The sequence below is a fragment of the Sorex fumeus genome, unplaced genomic scaffold (genome assembly GCF_029834395.1).
Source record: "Sorex fumeus unplaced genomic scaffold, SorFum_2.1 ptg000213l, whole genome shotgun sequence".
Taxonomy (NCBI): domain Eukaryota; kingdom Metazoa; phylum Chordata; class Mammalia; order Eulipotyphla; family Soricidae; genus Sorex; species Sorex fumeus.
The window spans coordinates 2,153,076-2,173,808 of record NW_026606270.1 but is presented as its reverse complement, the minus strand read 5'-3'; the positions used below and the strand labels follow the sequence as shown (position 1 = coordinate 2,173,808).

The window sequence follows — 20,733 nt, the reverse complement described above, 5'->3', positions numbered from 1 at the left end:
TACTCTTCACCAAAAAGGCACAACTCTATCCTGCCTGCGCCCTTGGGGGTGGAGGAACGTCTCCTGGGCAAACTTCACCCACTTCGGAGTTACCTTCTGGCCGATGGCCAGCCCAGGCTCACCTGCATACTTATTTCCCTTCGATTCATCTTTCAGTAACTTCATTCTGCAAGGATAGCTTCAACCCAGTTCCGGAAATGAAAAGTTAGAGCTTAGAGAGCCTTAGAAGGACTCTAAATTAATCTGTAATGGTTCAGATCCAAGGGTGAGTGTTTCCTGGACCCCTTTTAGCTCCTTGCATTCCAGAACATGAGGAACCCATTCTTTCCAGGCAACCCCCTTCCCCCAAAGAGATGAACGATGTGTTGAGGGGCACTCTGCCACTCAGTGGAGCTCACACTTCTGACCAGGAAAGAGACTCCCTCCTGCTGCTCCTGTTCCTGGTGGGGTTTGGGTCTGAGAGTCGCAAGCCCACCCACTCAGAGAGCTGAGCTGGTTCCACTATAGACACTGAAAATTATCTCATCTCCAGGGGATCCAGGTGGATCCATTAGAAGCGGCTCCAGGGGGTCCTATTAACATGGGCTGTTTTCAGAATCATTAGCTTCTTAATCCTCCCAGTGAGAGTGGAAACTGTGTGAACATTCACACGAGGCTCTCAGATTTAATGGCCTAAGCAGTACCCCCTCCCCTGGGCTAAGAGGCACCACGCCCACCCGGCAGTTACCACTGGGCAAGTGTCTGCCTGGTGCCAAGGTTGCCCTGTTCTGCAGGTGAGAAAACCCAGACTCAGGAAGACCCTCAGACACATGGTCCACCGTAGCTCTTTCCATGAGGATGTGAGCATGACCTCATCCATTCAATCTGATGCTTCCTTTGGAGAAAACAAGGGCTGGAACTTGGGCTGTATATTGGCCCCCCAGGTGGTAGTGCAGGTCACTGAGATATTGATGGGATGGACGAATGGTTGTTTGAATGGGTGTGTCCTTGGGCAAGTTCTTTCACACACACACACACACACACACGCGCACACACACCTTTAATACTTCAATTTCTCATACTGAAACTGGACCTTACACTTTGGTCATTTGTACCCGTGACCTTCTTGGCTCCAGTATGCATGTATAATTTCTGGAATAGAGATTTGTGATGTTTGACTTGTTTGTGGGACTGTATTAACCTGTGGTCTAAACTCTAATTACTCAATAATGTGACTTCTGGGCTAATCCCATAAGCCTCATCTGGGACTGCAGACTTGGAGTCTCATTTTAATAAAATCCTGGGGTGAATCCTGAACATATCACTGGGTGAAGGGTTCTATGCTATACCACCCTTCCTCCCTTGGAGTCTTCTTGTAGCTGTCATAAGAGGTTGTCTTTGTGTGAATATTTGTTTGCTGTCCATCTCTTCTGTTAGACAGGAGGTAACATAAGGACTGGGAATGTCTTTACTCACTATTAGAAACCGGTTCCTAACACACGCTTGGCACATGTAGACAAGAGATGGATGGGTGGGTGGGTGGGTGGATGGATGGATGGATGGATGGATGGATGGATGGATGGGTAGGTGGATGGCTGGATTGAAGGGTTGTTGTATGGATAGATGAGTAGGTGGGTTGATGGATAGTAGATGGACGATGGATGGGTAGATGGGTGAATGAGTGGGCGAATGGAAGGATGGATGAATGAGTAGATGAATGGATGGATGGATTGAAGGGTAGGTGGGTGGATGGATAGATGAGTAGATGGATATATGGATGGGTGGATGGACAATGGATAGGTAGATGGGTGAATGAGTGGGTGGATGGAAGAGTGGATGGGTGGATGGATGGATGGGTGAGTGGGTAGATGGATGTGTGGGTGGATGGATAGATGGACAAATGCACATATCCCAGAGGCCCTGACTTAACTGTTTAGTTAAACATCCCTTAACCTCTGACCATCCCTAAGGAACTGGGGAGAAAGAGGAGCCTTAGAGTTTCAAAGTCAGAAACAACTGGGAGAGAATCTTCGTCCCTCCCCACGTGAGAGCCAGCTGCTCCATCCGGGTGCCAGCTTCGCTCCAGGGCTAGAGGGGCCGGGAGGAGAGGGTCTGGCCTTGAGCTTCTCACCATGCAGACTCTGCTGTCGGAGTCACCGGTGAGAATCCGTCAGGAAAGCTCTGTGGCACCCACAGGTTAAGAAATTGCAGCTGGAGTGGCTGGAGAGATAGCACAGCGGGTAGGACATTTGCCTTGCACGCGCCTGACCCGGGTTCGATTCCCAGCATCCCGTATGGTCCCCTGAGCACCGCCAGGGGTGACTCCTGAGTGCAGGGCCAGGAGTAACCCCGGTGCATCGCCGGATGTGACCCAAAAAGAAAAAAAAGAAAGAAAGAAATTGCAGCTGGAAACAATGCAAAGGTCCCTGGCCATCTGCTGGACACCAGGGGCATTCACTGATTGGGTCCAGGATCTGAGGGACATCATCTCTGCCCCCTGAACTTATGGCTAGGCACCCCTCCACGGGGCACCAACGAGAAAGTCACACATTACACCAGTTAAAAGAACAAATCTGGGGGCTGGAGCGGATAGCACAGCGGGTAGGGTGTTTACCTTGCACACAGCCAACCTAGGTTCGATTCCCAGCATCCCATATGGTCCCCCAAGCACTGCCAGGAGTAATTCCTGAGGGCATGAACCAGGAGTAACTCCTGTGCATCGCCGAATGTGACCCAAAAAGCAAAAAAAAAGAACAAATCTGGGGCTGGAGCAATAGCACAGTGGGTAGGGCGTTTGGCTTGCATATGGCTAACCCGGGTTCGATTCCCAGCATCCCATATAGTCCCCTGAGCACCACCAGTAGTAATTCCTGAGTTCAGGCCAGGAGTAACCCCCGTGTATCGCCAGGTATGACCCAAAAAGGAAAAAAAAGAATAAATCTGTGTCTTTTGAAAAACTTGCATTCCACCATGGAAGATCTCTCGGCACTGACGAAAAGCTCACCCACCTGTTGGTGCTGAGGGGGACTCACAGTCTTGCAGGCAGGCAGGCCGCCCCCCAGGGTTGCAGCATGGGGACCCCCTCTCCCGCCCTTGCACGCATGCAGATCAGGTCGCTGAAGGGGGTGGAGGTGAGGTACAGCTCCCGGCCCCCTGAACCCCATGAGCCTCAGAACCCACAGGAATATTTCCGTGGATTTCGGTGTCGGTGAATATTTGCATATTTATTAAGCATATGCAGAAATGTTTAATTCAGTAGCCTTTGCGTTCCTAAGAACACTTGAATCTAAACACAGGCTTTCCGGTAAGGTTGAGCTAGTTCTGTCTCTTGTCCTGGGAGGCGGCAATGCAGAATGCTGGCCTGGGGCCCCAGTGTAGGGAAGGAAGGATGCACCTAGGGGCCCCCACTGGCTACCAGGGCTTTCCTGCAGCGGGCAACACTTTTAACACTCTTTCTTTCCTGCGTGGCACATATCAATTACTCATACCTGGAAGGTGCAAACCGCCCCCTGCAGCTTGCATGCCATCCTGTCTGCCTGTGGCAAAGTTGACTGATGTGTCTCTTGTGCCACCTCATCTGCTTCCTGCTCACAGCTGGGGCCAGCAAGGGGGTCATCAGGGTTGGGGGAGGCCTGGGCATCCAACCCAGTTCCCATGAACTGGTGGTGTGGATCAAGCAGGGGCCTTGGCCTTTGGAACCTCATTTATTCCTCAGCGCTGAAGGGGATTAGGGTGTGGGGTCACATTCCCCACTGTGCCTCCTGAGGGGACATGAGACGCAGCTGGCCTGGCCGCTGTGACACTAGGAATAGACACTCACCCCGTTGGGGTCACCACGAGCTGCAATGTCATCATCCCAAGGCAAAACCAGGAGCCAGACCCCCACCTTGTCCAGACCCCCAGTCTCCCTGCAAAGGGCTGCATGGCCTGGCCATGACCAGAGCGTGGAAGTCACCCAGCACTTGTTTAGACAACAGCTTGGCACCTCCTGAGAGCTGGGTACCCAACGACTACATCACCCTCCTCCTCCTTCTGGTCTCATTTCACTACGTGCATCCCTGTGAGATTTCTCCCCACTTCCCAGGAGGCCCTCCGTGTCCCCCCAAACCAGGGTACTAGTGTCTGATGACCCACAGGTGGTAAAGTTAGACAGAGAAATGGGACTCAAAAAACCCATGTGCCTGAGAACAAATGACCGGTAAAAGAAACTTTAGTACATCTACCCAATGGAATACTATGCAGCTGTTAGGGAAAAAAATGAAATCATGAGGTTTGCATATAAGTGGATCAACATGGAGAGTATCAAGCTAAGTGAAATGAGTCAGAGAGAGATAGACACAGAATGACTGCACTCATTTGTGGAATATAAAGTAACATAATAGTAAACTAACACCTAAGGACAGTTGAAATAAGGGTCAGGAGGACTGCCCCACGGCTTGGAAGCCGATCTCATGCACTGGAGGGAAAGGTAGCTGGGATAGAGAGAGGAGCACTAAGTAAATGATGATTGGAAGGATCACTCTGGATAGTAGGTGCATGCTGAAAGTATACTATGGACCAAACATGATGGCCGCTTGATACCTGTCTTGCAAACCGTAACACCCAAAAGGACAAAGAGAGTAAGAGGGAATGTGCCTGCCACAGAGGCAGGGGGATAGGAAGGGGTGGGGGTGGGAGGAGGGATACTGGGAACATTGGTGGTGGAGAATGGGCACTGGTGGAGGGATGGGTACTTGAACATTGTTTGACTGAAATGCAATCGTGAAAGTTTTAAGTGTGCAAATGTATCTCATTGGTGATTCATTAAAATAAAATAAATAAAAAGAAATGCATCTCCTGTACCTCGGGTGCAGAGGCTGAGAGAGACTTGGACCTGGAGGCCCCATCCAGATACTTGCAGGCTGGCATCCTCGGGGCACATGTGTGTACAGGGCATGGTTCTGCCTGCAGAAACCCTCACGTGTCTCTTTCTCCCTGCAGACAGCACCACGTCGACCTCCCCGAGCAACCCCCAACTTGCCCGGTAAGTACCCACCAGATCCTGCTCCTGTGCTGCCCCCTGATCCTCTGGAAGGCAGAGACCCCTCAGCCAGCCCTCACTGGAACCTCAGAGTGACCTCCAATGTGTCACTCTGGGCCTCACTCTGACCATCTGGAAGAGGGGCCACTCCAGATGCCTTCACCAAAAGGGAACTAAACAGGGCGGAAAGTTCCAGAACAGAGGTCTGAAGTCTTTGGCTGTTTCTTTCTCCCCTTCCTCCTCCTCTGCAGATTACTCAGGTCCTCCCTCCATCCCTCTCTATCCCGTCCCCCTCCTCTCCTTCCCCTCCCTTTCCAGTCCCTTGCTTTCTTTTCATGGCCTCTTATCTTCCCTTTCTCCGGCTCCCTCCTCTCATCCCTTCTTCCTGCTCCAGCATCACCCCAAAATCCTGGGTGTCAAGTCCAGTCCAAAACCCCATATGGGTTTGATCTGTGGCCCCCATATAGCCCCCCGGGGCCTAATAGGAATGATCCCCTGAGCACAGAATCAGGAGTAAGTCCTGAGTGCCACTGGATGTGGCCAGAAAGCAAACAAAAAAAGAAAAAAGACAAGCAACAACCTTAGGGGTGGGGACATCTTTGAATGCAGGACAGAACTCGCATATGGACACTGACGCAACTGAAAGTTCAAAGAAGCACAACAGGACCCCATAATTGGTCCAAACCCTTATACTAACCTGAACCCTAACCCTAATCATATGCCTTACCCTAACCCTATCCCTAACTCTAACCCTCATCCTAAACCTAACCCATAATTAACCCAATCCTTTATACTAATCTTAACCTTAACCCTAATTCTAACCCTAACCCTATCCCTAACTCTAAACCTAGCCCTAACCCTAACCCAAAATTAACCCTAACCTATCCCAAAATAAATCCGAACACTAACACTAACCCTAACCCTAACCCTAGCCCTAAACTTAATCCTAATTGTAAACCTAACCCTAATCCTAACCCTAACCCAACCCTAGCCCAACCCAAAACTAATCCAGACACTAACCCTAACCCCAGCCCTAAGCTTAACCCTAACTCTAAACCTAACCCAAACTTAAACCTAACCCAACCCTAAACCTAATCCTAACCCGCCCTAAATCAACCATAAATGAAACCCTAATTCTAACCAAACCATAATTCTAACCCAACCTTAACCCTAACACACAATCCTAACCCACCTCAAACCAACCGTCACCCTAACCCTAACTCTAACCAAACCAAAATCCTGAACTTAACCCTAACTACTCCTACCCTCAGCCCAACCCTAACCTGAACCTGAACCCTAATCCTAAACTTGTCTGCTGCTTCTTTCCCCCAAGGTTTTGGGGCGCTGTGAGGTTGTGAGATAAAACATGACTTTCTAGCCTCAGAGTTAGAGAGCTTTGATCTCCTTTTTGTCTTAACCCTGTTTAATCCCAGGAGGAGAGATTGTGGGTTGCTTTGGATTTTGTTCTGTGGTGCTGGGAGGGCACTTAGGGTCTCACCCATGCCAGGCGATTGTCCACATTCAGGCTGAGAAATTGGTTGGACTGAGAAGCAGCCGTTCATGGTTTCAGGTTTCTCCCTCCTGTTTCCAAGGTACGGGGCATAAGTAAGAGCATTTGCAGACACAGGTCTCAGCATGGCTAAGCGCTGCCCACTGGGTGCACTTCCAGGCACCTCCCAGAGTAGGGGCCTTGGTGCATCCTGTGCCTCCTGCTTTCACAAGTTTCTTGTGCATTTTGGAACAAGTGAATCATGGTAGTAACCCAAGAAGATGAAGGAAAGTATGAGAACATCCTCCTAGAATTCCAGAAAATAGCTCCATGGTTCAGCTCCTGTGAGGCCACGGGTGCACTGCAGCTGTCAAAGCTCAGCCAACAGGGGACCCGAAGGGAATGGGGTCAGGGTGGTCTCTGTGACTCACCCCAACAAAGCTTGGCTTCCAGCCACGGAATCTCCAGTGGTCATCGGGGAGCATACAGGGGCCATGCCCTGAGACTGACTCAGAGGTCTGCTGGTGTCCCCGATGATCCTCCCCGGGAGCCAACACACACTGTTGCTCCAAAAAGACAAGGAAGGAATCATGGGCTGGGCCTGGGGTGGAGTGTGGGGGTGTGGTGTGGTGTGGTGTGTGTGTGTGTGTGTGTGTGTGTGTGTGTGTGTGTGTGTGTGTGTGTATGGGGCACAGGGAATGTGATTTCGATTCCCAGGAAGAAGAGACAGAAATAGGATTTGATTGTCCTGGCCTGAGCCAGTTCCCAGATGGAAACAAGGTGTTGCTCCAACCCCAGGCTTAGCTGGGTTGACCAGTTGACCCTCCTCTCCTTCCACATAGGTCTTGCCCTCGAGTTGTGCCTAGCCAGCCTCCCGTGGCCATGGCAGCTTACGGCCAGACGCAGTACAGCACCGGGATCCAGCAGGCTGCCCCCTACACGGCCTACCCCACTCCCGCACAGGCCTACGGAATCCCCTCCTACAGTGAGTACAAGCTATGCCCACCTTCTGGTCTTGATTGGGCCCTGTGACCTCAGCTCCGTGCACAGTAATATACGGGTCAAACTGTTGGGGATGAGAGGTAGGACAGGGTAAATATGTCAGCCATGGCTAGAGCTCAGCGGGAGGTTTCTTGCCTTGCAAGTTGAAGCAGTCGCTTTGATCCCAACACTACCAAAATAAACGGACAGTCCTATAGACTAGAGCAAGGCCTCGGGGAAATGGAACTTGAATGAGTCCCATGTTGGGGAGTCTGCAGCTCTATGGACATCAGGAATGACTGGTTCCAGGTGCACAGGTGACATCAGAAGGCAGATAACTCACCGTCTTTTCAGGTGTTTTCCACTGAGTCACCAGAGACACCCCATTAGTCTGGCTCTCCACAGTGCCCCAAGACCTGCCTATACTCTAAAATACCTCTGAGCTTGCAAACCCCAGCCCGGAAGCAGAACACAAAGGTTTGATGGGCTGAACTTTCAAATGCTGTGTGTTATATTGGTGTCCGATGTAAGAGAGGAAGGGAGTGAGGCGGCCTTGTGGATCCCCATTCCCCGGAAGGCCTTCGTGTGCTCTAGAACAGTGAGAGGACCGAACTGGAAGGCCAGGAGAGGAAAAGTGGCACTTGGCACATGAGACAGGAAGGAAGACAGCTTGAGACACCCTGAGATCGTTGGTACACTTCTAAGCTGGGGCAGCCAGGGAGCAGAGAGACAGCACAGGGCACCAGGGCCCATGGCACCCTAGTGTGATCCCTGGCACCACATGGTCCCCTGAGCACCTCCTGGTCCAGCCTGGAAACCCCCAACTGCCACTGGGGTGACCCCTGGTGATCCCCAGCAGAACCCAAACACCTCTGCGTTCTCACACTCACACATTGACAGCCCAGTTCCCTGGGGCCCAGCACTATGTGGCCTGATCCCGTGGTGGGAGGTGGGGGGAGGTTGGATTCTCAGGAAACAAGAGGAGAAATAGGATAAGCCACTGGGAGAAGGGGCTTTGGGACAGAGGAAGTGGACAGTCAAGAGCAGTTCTTGAGGTGGGGGTGGGCATTGCCTGGGTAATGACGGGCATCGTGGCCTTGCTGTAACCCAGAGCCCCCAGCATCCCATGGCCTCAGTTCCTTCAGTCATCCCTTCCCAGAAGTGATTCCCATCTGCATCCTTGGGGGCTAGATAATTGGAGGCTCCCGGAGGGCTGAGAAACTCCCAAGGCCACCCCAAGGGGGGGATGTCAGACCCAGGTAGCTGGACTTGTCAAAGCCCACCTTTCACGTGGGGCCAGAACGATAGGACAGCAGATTAGGGATTTGCCTTGCAAGCAACTGACCCAAGTTCCACCCCCATCATCCCATGTGGTCCTCTGAGAACTGCCAGGAGTGATTCCTGCGTGCAGCATGACCCCTGAGCATCGCCAGTTGTGGCCGCAAACAAAACAAACAAAATAATAATAATAATAATAATAATAATAATAATACAGCAAGACCTCACCTTTGATGACCGAGCTTCATCCTCTAAGTCCTGGAGATTTTCTTGAACACACATGGGAGTGTGTGGGCCCCTGTCCGACCCCATCCCTCCAGGAAGACGTGGCTGGTGACATAATATTACCCCAGATGACGGAAAACGCGAAGCCTTCTGTTTACACCACTTCTCCACCTTGTCGGAGCCACCAGGTGGTTCGGTTACTTGCAGAGGCTGTTCTGGGGCAGTGGGGGTGGCAGGAGCCATGTCCTGGGTCCCACAGCCCTATCCGCACCCACCATACATGCAGGTGAAGAGCTCTCCAGGCCCTCATGGTTATGGGACATTTGGAGTGAAACGATTTACACTAGGGGTCAACTCACTTCTATTAGGGCCAAGTCACGAGTCTTTTCAGCTTTGTGGACTAAACCGTTTCAGTTTAGCTCTGCTATTGCAACAGGAACTTGTGCACCAGCATGGAAGCTCATGGGTGTGCCCATGTTCCAATAAAACTTTATTGACACAAACAAGCAGTGGGCCAGGTTTGACCCTCAGGCCCTAATTTTTCAGCCCCTGATCTACAGGAAGAGCTGCGCTCCTGGGGCCAGCCCATGCGAAAGGCCTGTCTGAGCAGTAGAAGCCAATGCCCGGAACGTCCCTGTCACTGGAGAGTGACAGGCAGGACAAGCCGCTTCCCCTCCCAGACGCCGAAGCCCCAGCAAGCCGTGTTTGCTCATTGTCTGGAAGGACCTTGTTGAATCTTGTTAGGAGACTTTTTCCCCCCTTGTTCCTTGGCAAATAGCCTTTGTTTAGATAGCTGAGAGGGAAGAACACAATTGAGCCAACTAGAGGCAAGGAGGTTAGGAGCGTAGAGTGGATTTCATTTTCCTCTCAATTTAAGACAGAAGTAGAAGCTTAAGGACTATCATGTAAAGCACAGGTGAGCTGACCGCATCCGGCTTAAAGAAATAAGAAATAAAGGTCAGGGAAACGGAGAGAGTGCTGAGGTGACAGCATAACCTCTTCCACTTCCTGCACCAGGTGGGTTCTCAAGCATGGTGCATTACCGGATGCAGCCCTGGGGGGGGGGGGGGCCGAGCACTGCCCTGCAAGTCCCAGGTCACCCCCCCAGTATCACTGTCCTCATGATGCACAGTGAAGTAAGGGCCTCGCTGGCCAAGAACCACCAAGAGTCCCCTGGTTTCCTGAACATCACTTGGGAACCTTACATATATGCACACACACACACACACACACACACACACACACACACACACACGTGAGGAACACAGCTTCAGTGGGAAATAGAGCACAGGCAATGTTCAAGGCCCCAGTCCACTTCCTGGCACTGTTTGGGTCCCTGTGCACTCATGGGAATCAGCCTGGGAGCCCCTGAGCACCTTAGAGGGGGTGGGCATGCACCCATACCATGGGGCCGGGCATCACCAGGCAGGGTTCCAGGCTCCCTGCACTGCCAGATGTGGTCCCTAAAATAAAATCAGAAATAAAGGGTGGTGACCTCCCTTTCTCCTCAGAGACCTGTAGCCTGTCTGACGCCTGGCACATGTTGGCATTTCATCATATAGAACAGGGCTCGACAGACTCGCCCTCTACAGAACCTGAGAGGAAACATCAGGTTTTGCTTGCCCTAGAGTCTGTGTTTCAGTAAAACTTTACTCATGAATCCAGGCACACAGAATCACCCATGGCCTAGTGAGCTGTGGCCTACTACCCTCCGAACCCCCACCCATTCACCCCCACCCCTGCAGCTTTATTTTACATTTCATTTTACAACTTCTCACATCTTGTTTTCAAGGTTTGCTTGTCCTAAGAGCATTTTTTTTTCCTTTTTGAGTCACACCCGGTGATGCACAAGGGTTCCTCCTGGCTCTGCACTCGGGAATTACTCCTGGTGGTGCTTAGGGGATCATTTGGGATGTTGGGAATCGAACCCGGGTCAGCCGCATGCAAGGCAAATGCCCTCCCCACTGTGGTATCACTCCAGCCCCAAGAGCGTTTAATTTGCTTTAATTATTTGGATAGCCACTGTGTTTCTACAGTAGGTCTGTGAACTGACCCCAGGCCCTTAGCTCCAGTCCATCCATTTCACCACATGGCATTATTCCGTGATCTGTGCCCCCTTCCATGTGTCTGTAGTTCCCCAAAATCCATTGTTTCAAGCTGAAGTAGTTGTTCTTCCTCAGGGTTCTGGCGCTCTGCTGGCCTGGCCTGGTCTCTTGCAGTAGAGCCTGGCTGGCAGGTCTTTGGGGGGCAAAGCTTGTTGGACTAACAGCCCCTTTCTCTGCCTGAACAACTGTGTGGCATCGATGTGCTGATTTCCAGGGCAATGAGGGGGGATCTCTGAGCATCTCGAAGCCTCCAGAATCCACACGCATCTCTTCAGCCATTTCCCTCACGCAAACAAGGCACACCGGTATGGAGGGCACAGGGCCCCCCCACTTCGGGTTGTGGGACGCCACTGCTACCTGCACCCTGGTTCTGAGCCTACCCTGGTGTGTCTGGATTCCTTAACAAGGAACCGGGAGCTGCCCAGACAAAAAGGGAATCCACTGGCCTCCGATGTGAAATTGGAAACGCAGGAAGCATGCGGTAGACTTGCCGTGTCTCATGCAGAGAATCCCTTAACAGCTTCCCACTGTCGCTCGGAGAACAGAGCTGTCTGCCTGGAGGCTGCCCATGAAAGGCACGGGGTGGTGGTACTTTTCTTCTTGAGAAGTTTCTGGGCCTTAGGGAGCCGGGGTTTCCCTTCAGCATGAAGTGACCCGAGCCCCCGAGTCCTCAGCTGCCACCAGCATATGTCTAAGAGCACGCAGAGATCTCTCTTAGAACTGCGGAGTAGGCATGCGGCAGGTGGGCTCAGAGACGCTTGCACTGACAGGCTCTGGGCCCAGCTGGGGTCCCCGAGCTGATCATTCGTGCGTGCAGGAGAACGCTGCAGCTGCCTGTTCTTATAAACCTGCATTATGAAAACCAGGCACAGACTTGTGACTCTGGTTGCTTGGGCTTTCTGTGGGACACGCCAAGACAGACATAATGCAGCCGGGAGGAAGCTTGCTTTGCCTGAGGCTGACCCAGGTTCCCTCCCTGCATCCCAGAGGTTCCCCCAAGCAGAGAGAGAGAGAGAGAGAGAGAGAGAGAGAGAGAGAGAGAGAGAGAGAGAGTTTTGGATTCAAGTGGATTTTTAAAGACGGAGGAAAGGAATCGTAATAGAGGGCCTCCAGGGCTCCGGAACACCCAAGAAGATGGAGCACAAGTGATCAGACTTGGGGAGGCTGAATTTGGGTCAGTCCCTCACTTTATTCCTGAGAGAAATCAAGGCACCTCAAGTAGAGGGGACTTGTCTAGGCGATGCATGTCTCCACGCCAGACTGGGATGGGAGCTCGGGCCAGCTGAGAATCAGCCTCAGAGGCCAGCCTGCCTCGCTAACCCCTTCCTCACCTTTCCCCCATCCCATATCTGGCCCCATCCGCCCTAAACCCTGGCTCTCCCCCATCCCTGCAAGACCCCATGTCCTGTCATCCGGGAGGCTGCTTGCAAACACTGGGGTTGATGAGAAGCTCTTTCTGTCTCAGATCCCTGAGGCCCGCCCTCACAAGTTAACCATCATTACAGAACCATCCCCGCACTCAAAGTGGTGTTCAAAGACGTGCCGTTTCAGCAGGGGTCAGATAGTTTGGCCCTAGGTGCTGAGTTCAATGGTTCCTCTAGAACAGAGCACCAGCAGACGCTCATTTAATTTAGGGGAAGTTTGTGGCTCTCCCATCAAACACCTTTTAGAAATATCTGTGACTATCTGATATGTGCTGTGGAGAGACCAAGATGGTTTAAATGACTGGGACACGTGCTTTGCATGAGGGAGACCCCGATTTGGCCCCCAGCACTGCCGGTTCCCCCTTAGCACCATGGGAATCCCCTGGGCATTGGCATGAACACCCCCTGAGCACCAAGCCAAGGGTTGGCCCCATGCACCACCAGGTGTGACACAAACAACAAAAATAATCAAGAAATTGGTGGACTCAGCTACTATAAAGTTACTATTAACATTTTTAAAAGAAGAATGTGTGTTATGTCTGTGTATGGATGCAGTTTTCACACACATTCTATACGGATTGGTTTTTATGTGCACAAAATGCAAAAAAAATAGCCCAGAAGAAAGCACGGGTGCTGATGATGGCCGTTGCCGTGGGAACGAGAGTAGGAGTTCTGGGGTCACGGACACACGCGACCTCTGGCACTGTTTGGATTTTCTACTGTCAAGTCATTCATTACATTTGCCATCAAAATACTGAACATAGGTTCTTAATGATGGCGCAACCCCTTCCCTCGTGGGAACCTCCTCCTGAGCTAATGCTCATGGACCTGGGACCTATGCTTTGGGGACACAGGTTGCCTGAGTGGGGACTGGGTTGTAACTGGAAATTTGCATAAGCCACCACCCTCCCATGGGAGAAGAGCAGAGCATGGAAGGGTTCCGTGGCCTCATGTCATGTGACAGGGCTCAGTGGCCTCTTGTCATGTGGCAGGGTCCAGTGGCCCATGTCATGTGGCAAGGCTCAGTGGCCTGACCTCATCTGTGGAAGGAGGCTTCACGGGTCACCTTCGCCCATGGAAGGCAGGCTCCACGCTCTCCATGCTGAGGGCCAGGCAGGAAGCAGAGCTCAGAGGGGTACAGGACCCTCACCGGGTGGCCGTCCCCCTTTCCCGACTTCCATGCTCCATAAGGTCCTTAGGACGCGAGACAACAAAGTGTAGCTGTGGTGAAAACTTGGGGCTTTAAACCAACCTCGTGTGTCCAGGAACATAGGGGCCTATGGTGCCCCAGCCGCCCCCCACAAACTGGAACACTTTGGGGTCAGGACGTTGCCCCCCGGGAACACAGGTTGGCATTGCTCCATTGTCTCCTTGATCAAAAGCATACCCGCGTCCACATTTCTTGGGTGCAGTCTCTTGGTTTTTGAACAAACATGCCGGATTCCAATTTCCCTTTAAAACTTGTGCGGCAAAAAAAAAAAAAGAATTAAATTTAAAAAAAAAAACCTTGTGCAATAAAAGTTTGATATCCGATCTCATGTGCTAGGGGAAAGGCAGCTGGGATGGAGAGAGGAGCACTGAATTAATGATGGCTGGAGGGATCACTCGGGATGGGAGATGCGTGCTGAAAGTAGACTATGGACCAAACATGATGGCTGCTTAGTACCTGTATTGCAAACCATAACACCCGAAAGGGCAGAGAGAGTAAGAGGGATTGTGCCTGCCACAGAGACAGGAAGTGGGAGGGGGTGGAGGGAGGGATACTGGAACATTGGGGGTGGGGAATGGGAACTGGTGGAGGGATGGGTACTTGAACATTGTTTGACTGAAACACAATCATGAAAGTCTGTAAGTCTGTACATGCACCTCATGATGATTCATTAAAACAATTTTTAGGGGCTGGAGCAATAGTACAACGGGTAGGGTGTTTGCCTTGCACGCAGCTGACCCGGGTTCAATTCCCAGCATTCTATATTGTCCCCTGAGCAGCGCCAGGAGTGATTCCTGAGTGCAGAGCCAGGAGTAACCCCTGAGCATCGCCAGGTGTGATCCAAAAAGAAAAAAAAATTTAAATCATCTATTAAAAAAAAAAACTTGTGGAGCAATCAGAAAGCATGGCTCATCTCCCCCCGGCTCCTGGGTCTCCAATTTACGCTGCCCAACCTGGGGACCACTGCACCAGACACTGTGTCAGCCTGGCAGCTCCCTGGACAGCCCCAAATCTCAGGTGCTGATGCTTCTTTCTCCTCCCTCCAGGCATCAAGACAGAAGACAGTTTGAACCATTCCCCGGGCCAGGGTGGATTCCTCGGCTATGGCTCCAGTTTCAGCACCCCGGCTGCTGGACAGAGCCCATACGCCTACCAGATGCACGGTGAGTCCCGCCCGCCCCTCGCTGCCGCTTGCCCAGATAGCAAGACAGAGGGATTAAGCACCTACTGTGTGCTGGGACCTTATCTATTTGGGAAGGGGGGGAGTGTAGGAGAGACAAAATTAATGAGAGCTGCCTTGTGGCAATTGTGTGGCTGGAGGGAGGCAGCCAACAAGTGACCTCTGGAAGGGGGTGAGGGGAATGGAGCAAGAAAAGACGTGTTTGGGTCAGGCTGGACCCCTGGATCCCGTCATCAGCACCAGCTCTTGGGAGCAGTGATGCTGGAGGGTTGCAGACAGCCCTGGGGAATGTACAAGATAAAAAACCGAGGCTTGTCTTTGGGAGGGAAGGTGTCTGTCCTTGTGGTTGTGTGTCTTTTGTATCTTGGGTGTGGGTGTGTATCTGTATCTGGTAAACTTGTTACAGAGTATAAAAATATGCTGCCGGGTGTTACTTTGAAACATTTATGAGTGTCCAGTTCTTTGTTACCTATTTCTTCCTCCTTACATCAGACTGCTGAGGCTTACTGACCGCTCGTTACAAGGGAGTGATAGTACAGTGGGGAGGGCACTTGCCTTGCACCCGGCTGACCCAGACTCAATCCCCAGCCTCCTCTATGATCCCCCAAGCCCTCCAGGAGTGATGACTGAGCACTGAGCCAAGAGTCACCCCTGAGTACCACCCGGTGTGGCTCAGAACCAAACAAACCAAACCATGTTTGTGTTCCTAAGCACACCTTATCCCTTCCTCACCCATGCTCTGCCACTCTGTCTTTTTTGTTTGTTTGTTTTATGTTTGTGAATTCATTTTGGAGCCTTGGATTGTTCTGTCTTCCTTGGGAGGCCAGCTCTGACTGTCTCGTGTGGCATCCTGGGCTCCAGCTCCAGATCCACCCTGTGGCCGCAGGCGACAGGCACTCACCCTTCTTCCTAGTCCTGCCCACCCCCGCACCCCCTCCCCCGCGGCTGGCGCTCTGCTGCTGTGAATAGCATGGCCATGAGCTGGCACAGAGCACATCAGGGCCCGGTTCCCTTTCCGTCGTCCGGTCTCAGAGCAGGGTTGTCGGGTTTGGGCCTGTGTGTACGTGTCTGGAGTTGCCCTGTGGCTATCCGCCGTGGCTGTGCTCTTCACATTCCTGGTGGCAGTGACCAAGGCTTCTTTTCCCCTCTCGCCCTCGGCACCTGCTCCCCTCCATCTTCCCCACAGGGCTGGGCGACAGCCCTTGTGGTCTCTGCTGCATTTCCCTGACCGTCAGTGATGTCCAGCATCCTCTCCTGGGCCTGGTGACTGTCTGGATGTCCTCCTTAGAAAAGGAGCTAATTCTGGAGCTGGAGAGATAGCACAACGGGGTGGGCACTTGCCTGGCACACAGCTGGCCCTGGTTCAATCCCCAGCATCCCATACGGTCCCCCTGAGCACTGCCAGGAGTGATTCATGAACAGAAAGCCAGGATTAAGTCTTGAGCCTCACACGTATAGTCTCCCAAAAACATTTTATGTTGCTAATTATGACTTGGAAATAAAATTGGGGAGGGGGCAGAGCGACAGTACAGTGGGTAGAGCATTTGCCTTGCATGAGGCCAACCTGAGTTCAATCCCTGGCATCCCATATGGTCCACCGAGCACTGACAGGAGTGATTTCTGAACAGAGAGCCAGGAGTAAGTCCTGAGCATCACAGGTATGGCCCCAAAAAACATTTTATGTAGCTAATTCTGACTTAAAAATAAAATTGGGGAGGCGGAGTGATAGTACAGCAGGTAGGGTATTCGCCTTGCACACAGCCAACCTGAGTTCAATCCCTGGCATCCTATATGCTCCCCTGAGCACTGCCAGGAGTGATTCCTGAACAGAGAGCCAGAATTAAGTCTTGAGCCTCACATGTATAGTCTCTCAAAAACATTTTATGTAGCTAAATATGACTTAGAAATAAAATTGGGGAGGGGGCAGAGCAACAGTACAGTGGGCAGAGCATTTGCCTTGCATGCAGCCGACCTGGGTTCAATCCCCAGCATCCCATATGGTCTGCCAAGCACTGATAGGAGTGATTCCTGAGTGCAGAGCCAGGAGTAACCCCTGAGCATTGCCAGGTGTGACCCCCCAAAAAAAGTCGACAAAAATTGGGGATGTTATTAATTTATGCTATTTATGTTTTATTTTATTTTCATTGATTTTTGGACCACATCTAGCTGTGCTCAGGACTTCCTCCTGGTTCTGTGCTCAGGAGTCACTCCTGGTAGTGCTCAGGGGACCATATGCAGTGCTGGGGATAAAACCTGGGTCAGCTGCATGTAAGACAAATTCCCTCTCCACTGTATATCTCTTCGGCCTAAGTTGTGGTATTTCTTTTTTTTATGTAGGAGTACTGCTATTTATTCAGCCACTGATTAGCTGATTGAAATGTGCATGAACTCCACCTTACTTTTTTTTCATTTTTTATAATTTTATTTATTGGATCACCGTGAGAGCAGTTACAAAGCTTTTTGGTCTAAGTCTCGGTCATACAATGAAACACACCTACCTTCACCAGTGCCCATTCATTCTCCACCCCCAACAACTCCAGTATACCCCCATCCCACACCTTCCCCTTACCTGTGTGGCAGATGATTTCCACATTACTCTCTCTCTCTCTACTTTGATCACATTCAATATTTTGACACCAGACCCATTATTATTTGGGATTTTACCCCAACACTCAGATCTGCTGAAAAGGCAAGTTGTGTTATTTCTTGATGGATTTTAGAGGTTCAGCTCTCGGGGTCAGGGGATAGCTCAAACACCCTCTTACCGTGTAGGCCACTGTTCTGTGCTGTCCATCACTTGGAAGAAAAGTCCAAGGCCCATCCTAGAGACCAGTGCGACTGGTTCACAGTCAGGGGGCAGGAGGAGAGAGCTGGGAGCAGAGGGCAGCCGAGTCACACAGGGCTTGGAGGCCATGACTCGGCACGGCTTTGGTTTGGCTGGGATGGATTGGATTGGGCAAGTCCACGGGGGACTCAGAGCCGCTGGTTGGGACATTAGCAGATTGTCCAGGAGCTGTGCAGAGAGAAGATTTCGCTTCCGCATCTCTTGGGACTGGCCTTAGAAACGAATGGAAGAACCCCAGTGTTTTTAGTTTGTTTTTGTTTGGGGACCACACCTAGCAGTGCCCAAGACATACACAGAGCACAAGCTCTGTGCTCAGGGATTAGTCCTGGGGGGGCTCCAAGGACCATAGCCAGTGCTGCAAAGCGAGTGCCCCACCTGCTGTAATGTCTCTGGGGCCCAAACCCCAGTGTCTGACTCTGCCCCTTGGGCCCCAGGAAGCTTCCCATCTGATTCTCCTCTGCCCCCTCTTTTCATCCACCCAGCTCCTCCCCATTACCCAGGGTCTCAGAAGTAGCATCTGCTGGCCTATATGTGGGGCAAAGGGGCGGTCACTCATCTTTTGGGGGCTCCTTGTCCTGGTCCTGTTGTTTTCCTTCATGATAGCTGGTAAAAAAAAAAAACCAAAAATAAAAAGATTTGTCAGCCTGAAGTGATGATAACAATGAGCCGATGAGTCAGTTTTCCAGTCTTGTCATTTTGCATGTTGTCAAAAAAAAAAAAACCAACAAAAATGTGAGAGCCGCCTTCTGGGCACTGAGATCTTAGGGGTCAGCGAGAGCAGGAGGGGTGATGGACATCAGCATTTTCCCTAGAAAGCTGCGGGTTGGCGCCCGCCAAGGCTGGGGGCTGGCATCGGTCATCTCATCTAGGAGACACTGAGGCACAGAGAGATGTCTCATCTGCCCAGCATCAGTTAGCATTCTACTGCAGATACACGCCGAGGCTCCTGGGGACAGCCTGTTCTCTTGCTGGCCTCAAATTTGCCCCTGGTTTCCAAATTCAGGACATTCCCCCTTCCATCAAGACGCCCTTTATCTCCTGTTTCAAGCGTAGTTCTCAAATTTGCACATCTCAGTCAGCTGTTTCTTCTGTTCTGCACCATGGTTTGCACTGGGATTGTTGTTGCTTTCTGTCTTGCTCGCCTGACGTTTCACAGCATGTGGCCTCTCTGGAAAGAACTAATTCCATCAGGGCAGGAACGCTTGTTTCTGTTCCTTTTTCTGAGCCCACCGATGCTTGAGCAATCCATACCTTTCGAGCATTTTGCTTTCTTCGAGGTTCGGCTCAGAACATTCTCAGTAAGCCTAGAGAAAGCGTTTCCTCATTCTTTTCACAAGTGCCCATTATTCCTTTGAATGACAGGCAGTGAATGATCTCACCAGTTGTCATTCGCCTCTTTCCTGTCTTTTGCAGTTACCACCCAGCAGGTTTGAACAATTTTCCCTATATATCACTCTGTTTCTCTGCATGCACCTCTGAGGGCCAATTTTCAGAAGTAGAAATTGGGGTCAGGCATCACGCCCCATGCTGCAGTGTGATGGGTTCCTCTGACTTGACCTTCCCAAGTCATCCACCTCATTTAAACCCTCACCTGCAGTGTCTCGGGGTCCCTGTCTTACCAGACCCCTATCTTCACGTTGTTGGTGGGTCTTCCCATCAGATACATGGAAAGCAGTTTCTCCATGGAGGATTCACATGCAAGGGGGTCTTATGAAGCTGACTTCCTAGGAAACTAGAAACGTGCTACAGGAGAGAGATGGGGTAGTCAATATTCCTGGAACACAGCCTAGAAAATGCACTTACACGCAGATGATATGATACTATACTTAGAGAACCCTATAACCTCCACCAAGAAACTCCTAGAAACAATAGACTTGTATAGTAAAGTTGCAGGCTATAAAATCAATACCCAAACGTCCATGGCTTTCTTATACGCAAACAGTGAGAGAGAAGAAAGTGACATTAAAAAAATCCCGTTCACAGTTGTGCCCCAGAAAATCAAGTACCTAGGAATCAGCTTAACTAAGGAAGTAAAGGACCTGTACAAAGAAAACTACAAAATGCTCCTTCAGGAAATAAAAGAGGACATGAGAAAATGGAAAGATATCCCCTGCTCATGGGTCGGGAGAATTAACATTGTCAAAATGCCAATACTTCCCAAAGCATTGTACAAATTCAATGAGATCCCTATAAGGATACCCATGACATTCTTCAAAGAAATGGAGCAAACACTCCTGAAATTCATATGGAACAATAAGCCCCCATGAATAGCTAAAGCAACTCGTGGGAAAAAGGAAATGGGACGAATCAACCTGCCTAACTTCAAGCTCTACAACAAAGCAGTAATAATTAAAACAGCATGGTACTGGAACAAAGGCAGAGCTGCAGACCAGTGGAACAGGGTTGACATCTCCCCTCAATCATATGATCATCTAATCTTTGATAAAGGAGCAAGAAATGTGAAGTGGAAAGCCTCTTTAACAAATTGTGCTGGCCAAATTGGATGGCTACATGCAAAAAAATGGGCTCAGATCTCTGCCTAACACCATGTACAAAAGTAAGTTCAAAATGGATTAAAGACCTCAACATCCGACCGGAATCCATAAGGTACATTGAAGACAAAGTTGACAAAACCCCCCATGACATTGAAGCTAATGGTATCTTCAAAGATGTCACGCCACTGGCCGAGCAAGTGAAAACAGAGATAGATAAATGGGACTATCTTAAACTAAGAAGCTTCTGCACCTCAAAAGAAACAATGACCAAAATACAAAGACAGTCTACAGAATGGGAAAGGATATTTGCCGAATACACATCTGACAAGGGGTTGATATCAAGGATATATAAATTGCTGGTTGAACTCCACAACAAGAAAACATCCAACCCCATAAAAAAAATGGGGCAATGAAATGAACAGAAACTTTCTCAAAGAAGAAATCCGAATGGCAAAAACGCACATGAGAAAATACTCTACATCATTAATCATCAGGGAGATGC

General features: G+C 50.7%; 1 protein-coding gene across 2 annotated transcripts in view; it reads left to right on the top strand.

Moving 5' to 3' along the window:
• EYA2 (EYA transcriptional coactivator and phosphatase 2) overlaps positions 1-20,733 on the top strand; it is a 201,012-nt gene that overhangs the window by 82,582 nt on the left and 97,697 nt on the right. Inside the window, exons 4-6 of one of the 2 annotated variants that reach the window (XM_056108445.1) lie at positions 1,978-1,984; positions 7,331-7,473; positions 14,758-14,874. In XM_056108445.1, coding sequence (XP_055964420.1) covers positions 1,978-1,984; positions 7,331-7,473; positions 14,758-14,874 — 267 coding nt within the window. The remainder of the gene's footprint in view (positions 1-1,977; positions 1,985-7,330; positions 7,474-14,757; positions 14,875-20,733) is intronic. The other variant, XM_056108444.1, reaches the window with a different exon arrangement.